This window comes from Puntigrus tetrazona, chromosome 17 (assembly GCF_018831695.1).
Source record: "Puntigrus tetrazona isolate hp1 chromosome 17, ASM1883169v1, whole genome shotgun sequence".
In the NCBI taxonomy this organism is placed as follows: domain Eukaryota; kingdom Metazoa; phylum Chordata; class Actinopteri; order Cypriniformes; family Cyprinidae; genus Puntigrus; species Puntigrus tetrazona.
In genome coordinates, this window is record NC_056715.1 from 14,394,580 (window position 1) to 14,402,918 (window position 8,339).

At 37.6% G+C, this 8,339-nt stretch overlaps 2 protein-coding genes across 2 annotated transcripts in view; both read right to left on the reverse strand.

Moving 5' to 3' along the window:
- The window catches only part of LOC122361997 (solute carrier family 22 member 15-like), a gene marked incomplete at its 3' end in the record, with an annotated part of 5,383 nt that extends 2,177 nt beyond the window's left edge, over window positions 1-3,206 (reverse strand). The window contains exons 1-5 of the mRNA XM_043263234.1: window positions 3,006-3,206; window positions 2,065-2,208; window positions 1,743-1,875; window positions 1,263-1,427; window positions 1,051-1,180 (exon numbers count right to left, since the gene is read on the reverse strand). Coding sequence (XP_043119169.1) covers window positions 1,051-1,180; window positions 1,263-1,427; window positions 1,743-1,875; window positions 2,065-2,208; window positions 3,006-3,089 — 656 coding nt within the window. The remainder of the gene's footprint in view (window positions 1-1,050; window positions 1,181-1,262; window positions 1,428-1,742; window positions 1,876-2,064; window positions 2,209-3,005) is intronic.
- Window positions 3,207-4,525: 1,319 nt separating this feature from the next.
- Window positions 4,526-8,339, reverse strand: part of LOC122361878 (kinesin-like protein KIF11-B) — a 7,572-nt gene continuing 3,758 nt past the window's right edge. The window contains 13 exon segments of the mRNA XM_043262974.1: window positions 4,526-4,675; window positions 4,803-4,969; window positions 5,083-5,305; window positions 5,632-5,911; window positions 5,983-6,122; window positions 6,436-6,594; window positions 6,681-6,806; window positions 6,975-7,147; window positions 7,273-7,480; window positions 7,555-7,743; window positions 7,859-7,946; window positions 8,132-8,220; window positions 8,333-8,339. The exon segment at window positions 8,333-8,339 is cut by the window's right edge and continues 314 nt beyond it. Coding sequence (XP_043118909.1) covers window positions 4,541-4,675; window positions 4,803-4,969; window positions 5,083-5,305; window positions 5,632-5,911; window positions 5,983-6,122; window positions 6,436-6,594; window positions 6,681-6,806; window positions 6,975-7,147; window positions 7,273-7,480; window positions 7,555-7,743; window positions 7,859-7,946; window positions 8,132-8,220; window positions 8,333-8,339 — 1,984 coding nt within the window. The 3' untranslated portion in view covers window positions 4,526-4,540.

The window sequence follows — 8,339 nt, forward strand, 5'->3', positions numbered from 1 at the left end:
TATTGAGAAAACCACCTTTAAAAGCTATCCAAATTAAGTCTTTGGCAATACATATTACTAAACAAAATAAAAGCTTTGATATATTTANTCATGTTCAAGAGACATTATGAGATTTTTAGATAAGACTGTGTGTGTGTGTGTGTGTGTGTGTATGTGAGAGAGACACCTTGGACCACATAATCAGTAATAAGGGTCAATTTTGTTAAATTGAGATTTATACAATTTGAACCACATAAGCTTTCCATTGATGCATGATTTTTTTTAGAACAGGACAATATTTGGCTGAGATACTATTTAAAATCTGGAATGCAGAACTAAATGAAAAAAATAAATATTGAGAAAACCACCTTTAAAAGCTATCCAAATTAAGTCTTTGGCAATACATATTACTAAACAAAATAAAAGCTTTGATATATTTACAGTAGAAAATTAACAAAATATCTTCATGGAACATGATCTTAATATCCTAATGATTTTTGGCATAAAAGAAAAAGTATCTTTTTGACCCATACAACGTATTTTGGCTATTGCTACAAATGTACCAGTGCTAATTATGACTGGTTTTGTGATCCAGGTTAACATATATATAAACAAAAATAAATACTTAATATTAAGCAGCACAGCCGTTTTCAACACTGATAATAATATGTATTTAATTGTGCACCAATCAGTGTATAAAAGGTTTTTTTTAATTATTTGTGACACTGAAGACCGGAGTAATTAAAAATTCTGTTTCACTACCATAGGAATAAATATTTTATTATATTGCACATAGGAAAACATAACATTTCCATTCCAAACGTTTAAAATGATTAACAACCACAAACTTTTTTTTGCACTTCCTTGAACAAAAACTAAGTTTAGAATATTTTTTGTGTGTTCTGTTAAAGACGAAATTTTTACGAATGCTTGAAGTGTCCTACATCTTAAGTTGTGTGCGAGGACGAATTCAACTTTTATGGGTTTCGAAAACCACCGGAGAAAGTGATTAATAACAAATGTTCGGTTTTGAAGGGGAGTGACCCTTTAATAGCTGTCTGGCTCACTTACACACAGAGCATGAAGAGCAAAAGTCCGGGACAGTTGGCCGCTGTTGCTAGGTTCCGCCACGGCTGAACATAATAACCCAACGCAGCGAACAGAGCGATGCCCACTGCAAAGGTCATATTAGTCAAGGTCCCTGAAACACAGACAGTTACACCAACTTTACACGACTACTGTGAAAGTAAACGAAAGCGATTTCCATCTCAGTTCATGTGTACCTGTCATAGCCCAGTAGGACTTCCCCACGTATTCCTGAGTAAGAACGAAACAGACCAGCGCCATTCCTCCGTTCATCAATCCCACCAGCAGCCGAGACACAGCAAACACCTCATAGCTAGGTGCTAATGCTGTTCCGTACCCGAACAAGACCTCAAAAAACAGACCTGAGAGAGAACGGTTTCACCAGAGGTCACCCCAACTGTTTTAGGAAGGTTTTATGCTTGGTTGTGTCTTTGCTTTTGGTTTTCAGTTGGTTGTGCACGAAAATCACATGTAAAACAGTTATAAACAGATGCAAAAAAAGTAAAGACCCATCACGACGCACTATGCAAATATCACAATGACGTAATCGCTCCAATTTCAGCCCTACGTCACTTAAAATGAACACTTACAATAAGGCTGACATTATCGACAATCAAACGTTTAGCCATAACGCAGAATCAGGGTTTTGTAAATATATTATTAGAAATACAGCTTACCAGTTAGGAAAACCGGCTTCCTGCCAATCTTATCAGAGAGCGGTCCAAATAGGACATTTCCAATCAGCACACCCGCAAAGAACAGAGACCCAGCCAGGTTTACTTTGTAGGCTTCGTGCTTAATCAGGTACCACTGCATAAAAAAAGACCAGTCCCGTATAAAATATATCAAACAGTTCTAATTTTGGCATATGCCTGCTGTACAGACCAAACATAAATATTAATAGACAGTTCTTTCTTATTTGATATCAAGTATAGGTGTCATTTGTATTTGAAAGGGTGAGCTAAATTTAAGACAAATTAGTTTAAAGCGGTCTCTTACCTCGGTCACGATTGAGCTGACGTCCTCTGTGAATTTCACACTTTGTGTTATATCATCATCCGGATCTCCAGTAACGGGTTCTATGTGATATTCTGGCACAGCACCCACTAAAATGATGAGCATGGACTGACATGCCATGTAAATCTGTAAAAATAAGACACATATTTCAGGTGAGTGAGCTTTTTGATGATCTGGTAAATGAACAATATCCAGTCTCAAAACAAAAACTCTGATACGGAGACGATCACTTTATCTCCTTTCCATAACCGATGTAGGATATTTCAAATATATTGAAAGAAAAACTGAATTACAAAGCGCATATTTAAAGGAAATTAATCACATCTACCAGGGCAGCAGAAAAAGTTAATTAATTAACGTTAATTGTATCCCTTTCTCAAACACGAAATCGTTTATAACATTATTTCCCTATTCTAATAAAAGACATACAACATTAGACTTTTTTTTTTTTTTTTTAAATCTTACTTTATTTGTGTTAAATATGGATGGTTCCAAAAACAAACTATTTCACGCAAATTGTTAAGAATTTTTTTTTTTTTGCTATTTTTACATATTATCCTTATTTTACTACTTCCTACAACTGGAAATGAATGCAAAATACTATTGATATACAAGCATTTTCATTTTTAAGAACCAACAACCTAACACCATAGTTTGGTGACACAGGTAACGGGGTCTTAAACTAATGACATAATAAACAAAAACGTTCAAGTAAATGATTCACTGAAACTAGGTCGAATTCAAGCACAGACATCCCCTCGCCTGAAGATAGTATGCAAATATGCAATGGGTTCAAAGGTTTGATTCATCAAATAGAAATTTTGCATAGCTTGCTGGCTTGTGTGGTCATAAATGTAAAGGAATTTAACCACACAAACACATGTCTGTCCAGTATTTATGAATTTGTATCTATCATCTGTTACCTGTAGGAGAACCAGGATGGTGACCATCCGCTTCTGGTGCCTACCGAACTCTCCAACCACCTGGTAAGCCTCCTCTAAATCCATTCCAGGGTCAAAGCATCCGACTGCATGTGTGTATATTTACATTTTAATAATGGCTTTGAGAACAACTGAGGTTTCAGATACTCCGCTGTAATCTGGCTTCCCTTCGCAGACGTGGAATCAAACCACGTGGTACAGAGCAGTTCTGATTGGAGGAGTTGGAGTTATTCTAACACGTGGTACAGACGGCCGTTCTGATTGGTCGTCGGAAATTAACGCTTAATGGAGAACGAAACTGAAACGAGATTTTATTGACCGTTTATTGTTTTTAATTTTACTTATTTATACCAAAAATTAAGGGACTAAAAAGTGTTCTTATTCTTTGTACTTTCAAATCTATTATTATTATTTAGAAGTAAATTATTATCCAAACAGTACCAGTAGAAAGTTTCAGGTAAATTATACATATTCGGAGAAACAAAATACAAATTAAGATTTAAGCTCAGACAAGCCTGTTTTAGTGCAAATAAAAATATGAAAAGCTCATGTGTGCATAAATTCAGGAACAAGAATCAACATTCAAAAACCGTAAATGTAAAGACTAAAACATTTAAAATATTATTTATTAGTTTCGTTTTAGCGTCTACTAAATGAGTTAAGCAATTTTAAATATAATGAAAATCAATTGGATTTAACATTGTTTCTCAGATTTATTTAAAAAAAATTTTTTTAATTGAATGTCAAACAGTAAAGTTGGCTAAAATAAAAATTAACAATTCTTACTTTTTCATTTCTTTATTAAATGCAGCAATCCAGCAGACATGATTTTCTTATAAGTCTCTTAAACGAAAACAAACATCATCTACAAAGAGCACCAATGCTAGTCAAATGAAATGCAATAGAAAGAAAAGATAAACATTTTAAAACCAAACAATACTTTAAAAAATATTTTTATTGGTTCACATATGGAGTGGATCATTTTCTTTTAGCTTTTAATTAAACACTCAAATGTTTAACAAAAACAAACCACAAACAACATAAAGAACTAGTGAAACTAACAGAAAAATGTAACAAAGAAAATCACCCTGAAGTTAAAACTTTATTATTGAACTGTGAGAAACAGTTGAAAGCTAAATACATACACAAATCATATTTAAAAAGACACACAGACGGTTAAAACAATGCTCTTTAAGACATACATGAAAAAAAACAAAAACATGTTAATTTTGACACCTGAGTGGTAGTTTAGAACGTGGTGGAGTAGATGAGTTTTCATTCTCCACCTTCGAACGGTTCAGTGACTTANAAAAAAGTATTGTTAAAAAAATAAAAATATTTTGACATGCAGTCACAGTTCAGATTTTTCATAGACAAATTTTAGTCATTTTAATAGTAATCCATGCAATTAGGAAAACATTTTCCAACAGATTTGATGTCTTTTTTTTGTTTATCAACAGAAAGCTTGATTCAAGTGACTTGTGCGAGGCGTGTGTCACCTTAATCTGTGCATGACATTAAATGGGTCCAAAATGTCTCACCTTGAAAAAAGGAACCCGTCCATTTTCATAACACATCAGGTTCTCATCAGAGCACGACTGTTCAGTGACATTTCCATCACTAGAAACACTGACTTCATCCTCCAGCGAGTCCTAAAAACATAACAGAGGTTACAACAGTCCAAACAAGAGCACTTACATCTTAATACATTTTAAAAGCAGACAGTTTCCACCGACTACCTCTAGAATATGGATGATCAAAAACTTATGACTGTAATACCTGGTCGAGAGCTTTCTCCTCTTCCGCCTCTATGACGGTCTCACACTGGTTCAGTGCAGACTGAAGCTGCTCCTGCTGAGCTCTGAACTCATCTTCCAGCTCCTCTCGACTCCTCAGCTTGTTCAGCATACGTGGATAGACATACTCTTTACGCTGAGGGGTTGTTCCTGCAAAGATTTGCACGTAACATCAGCGCGCAGTACACATGGACAGATTACTTGCACTTGAGCCACATCTATATACACATAACACCATATCTCCCACACAGCTTCTCTCATACCTGTTGGTAAATCTTGCCGCAGTTCTAAGCTTATGAAGCTGTGTACTGTGTCCAGTGCCTGAGTGTTGATGGAAGAGAGCATCTCTTTGTGCTCCTGCAAGGTAGCATCATCTTCGCCAGTCTGCAATTCCACACGACTTAAGATTCCTTCTACTTCCTGCTGCATGTGATTCAAACGAGCTTCGCAGTCCTTAACGGCTTTCTCACCCTTTTCTTCTACAGACTGAATGGAAAACATTAGAGTAGAAGATTTAGCATAGACAAGAAAGTCACATTCTATTCTAACTATCTCAGGTTCAGACACAAAGGGCAGTGGTGGATACATGACAGGAAGCAAATCAAGACTGTCCCAAGTCTGACAAAACTAAGTGCCCTTAAAAGGGACCCTTTTTTGCAGCCAGTCTCCGGGTCTGGCGACAGGACTTTTAGAATAGATCATTGAATCCAATTAAACCAGTAGCATCACACCCACAGGAAACATTTAATGCAAATAAATCAGTGGTCTAATACAGAGACTGCAGATGTAGGCATTGTATGGCTCAAACTAACCTTAAGCAGGTCTTGCACAGCTGTGTCCGTCTCCCTGATGAGTTTGAGCTGTTCCTTGGCTTTATTTTCAGTTGTGTCTTTGGCTTCATGGCACCACTTAAGCCCCGACTCAGCCAAGGAGTCCACTGATGTCTGTAGGTGTCTGCAGTAACCAGCACATTCCTCCAGGGTCCTCTCTCCTTCTTCAGTCACTTCATTCATCTCCGTTATAACTCCATCCACAGAGGAACCCAGCCGAGTGCGGACAGACACAATGTGCTCCTCAGATGTAGTGCATTTACTACAATAAAGGAGATTTGTTAGGGTTTTGTTATAAAAGACTTGAAGTTATATTTGTAAATGCCTTTTTACCTCTGTATGGAGCTCTGAAGCATTTCTAGCGGAACAATCTGGGCAGATGATGCCTGTGCAAGACCCTCAAACTCAGTCTGAGTATCCATTGCCAAGAGATTCATTTGGTTCTGCAAACACTGAACCAGATCGGCCACTCGCTGTAGAAAGGAACAAGAGATTTAGGCAAGTAATGCGACCTAATATTTTCATTTCAAAAGGTTCCTTCTAGTTCTCAACTTAAGTGTTTTTCTTGGTCAAATTCAGAAAGTGACTGCTTGTAAACCATTTTAAAAACACCCCTGCTGAGCACTTCAACTTGTACAGGAACAGCCTTCCTGTGGCCAAGAGGTGACATTTACAGCACCCACAAAGCTTGTGAACATCTGAGTCAATAAGTTTAGAATAAAAGGTGATCACTTAGTTTAAACGCAGACCTCGTCCTCAAAAAACTGTCAGTGGGAGAAGACTTACCGCCTGATGGTTGTTTCCAGCTTGGCTGATCTGCTGCTTGAGCTTGTCGTGCTCGGCACGCAGAGTGTTGAAGCCCTGCACAGCACACTCTCGCATACTAGCCAACGATTCAACATAAGAGTCAAAAAACGACATCATCTCTGCTTTCAGACCCTGCATCTGTAGGAGACATTTTAATTTGCCAAATTACAAGTCTCAAAATATTTAAACTGGCATAAGAACACGTAAATTCTTCTGAAATGTACCTGCTCAGCCAAAGAGTTGTATCTGTGAAGGTTTTGCTTCAGATTGTCATTCATGGCCATGACGGATCTGATACCTGGCACCGCCTGGGCAACCAAAACCTCCTCTAAATGCTGTCTGTGTTCATCCTAGGGAAATAAAAAACCCATCAACTGCAATTATGAAACCTGGAAGAGCTAGGACATTTTTAAATAGAACTCAAAATTGTTTATCATCTCAATGAAGAAAGTCATACATCGAGCATCTACAGTTTGTCAAACATTGGTTTACAATTTGAAACATTATGGAGTCCTTACCAGTATTTCCAGCATGCTATTTTGAGCCTCCTGAGAGAGTTTCTTTTGATGCAACACTTTTTCCTTGCACCGCTCCACACCTTCTCCCACAGCCCCTTTAATACTGCTGTAAGAGTCACAGACAGCACCTAACGTCTCTTTAAACACCGTTCCATTTGTATTCAGCAGTTCACCTACAGAGACATAAACAGACATTAACTTGACTGTTTCCTGAAGATACTTTTTTTGCTGGTGATTTTAAACCCCTCAAAAGAGAGCATATTATATTTTGAGATTGGAGCCAAGTAACACATCTTACCCACAGAAGAGCGGTAATAGTCAATCATAGCAGCATGCTTGTGGCTCTGCTCCTGTAATGAGGTCTGCATGCTGTTGTAGCAATTCTCTATGCGCTGGGCAAAGCTCTGCTGGACCTCCCCGTTATGAAGCTCCACTTCCCTCTTCCTCTGCAGCTTAGCGTGAAGACCATTGACATCCTGTGTGCTGACCTCAGCAGTGTTCAACAGCTGGATGAAAGAGATCAAGTTAACATTTTTGCATACTATCCAACCATTGCGTCACCAAGCTACACATTACAGACCTGGTCAGCAGTGTTGTATAGTTGACACTCGTTGGTTTGGAGCTGCGAAGTGATGTACTCCTCTTGAGTGAGTCGGTGCCTGGTCTCTGTTAGGTCCTTGTGAGCCTCCTCCAGTCTCTGGTTCTTGTCCTGCAGGTCCTCAGTGCACTGGTCCAGTTTCTGCTTACTATCTGTGAACAAGTCCATAACCTGCAGACAAAAGAACAAACTTAATCAGCTACAACGTAACACGCACTCAAAAGTGGAAGTTGGTAGGGCTTGTACACAGAAAAGCAGAAGTAGAATGGATTTAAAAGATGCTCACCTTTTTGAGCTCCTCCTCCATAGCAGCAATCCGCTCTGTGTACTCCGTAATCTGCTCTTCCTGAGACATCAGTTTACCGTTCATATTCCTGCAAACAGAATACTGAATGTTNAAAAAAAAAAAAAAAAAGTTTTATAAAGATTGACTATATAATGAGAATTGAACTAAATTTTAAAGATGTACTAAAATTCCAGTTTAAATTCTGATCATATTTAAAAATATGGTCAAATAAATACAGCCTTGAATAAAAAATAAATAAAATGCAGAACTCACTCATAGTTATCAACAGAGAGGTACACTCCATGTTTGTCACGGGTTGCAGCCAAATCTCTTTTCAGTCGCTCAATCTCCTCTGTGTATTCCTACAACAATTATTTTAAATACATGGTTGATTACTGCCGCATAAACAAGAAAATGGGAATATAGTTCAGGAAACTTTATGAAAACACAAGTGTTCAATCAAAAGAAACTTGCCTTGATC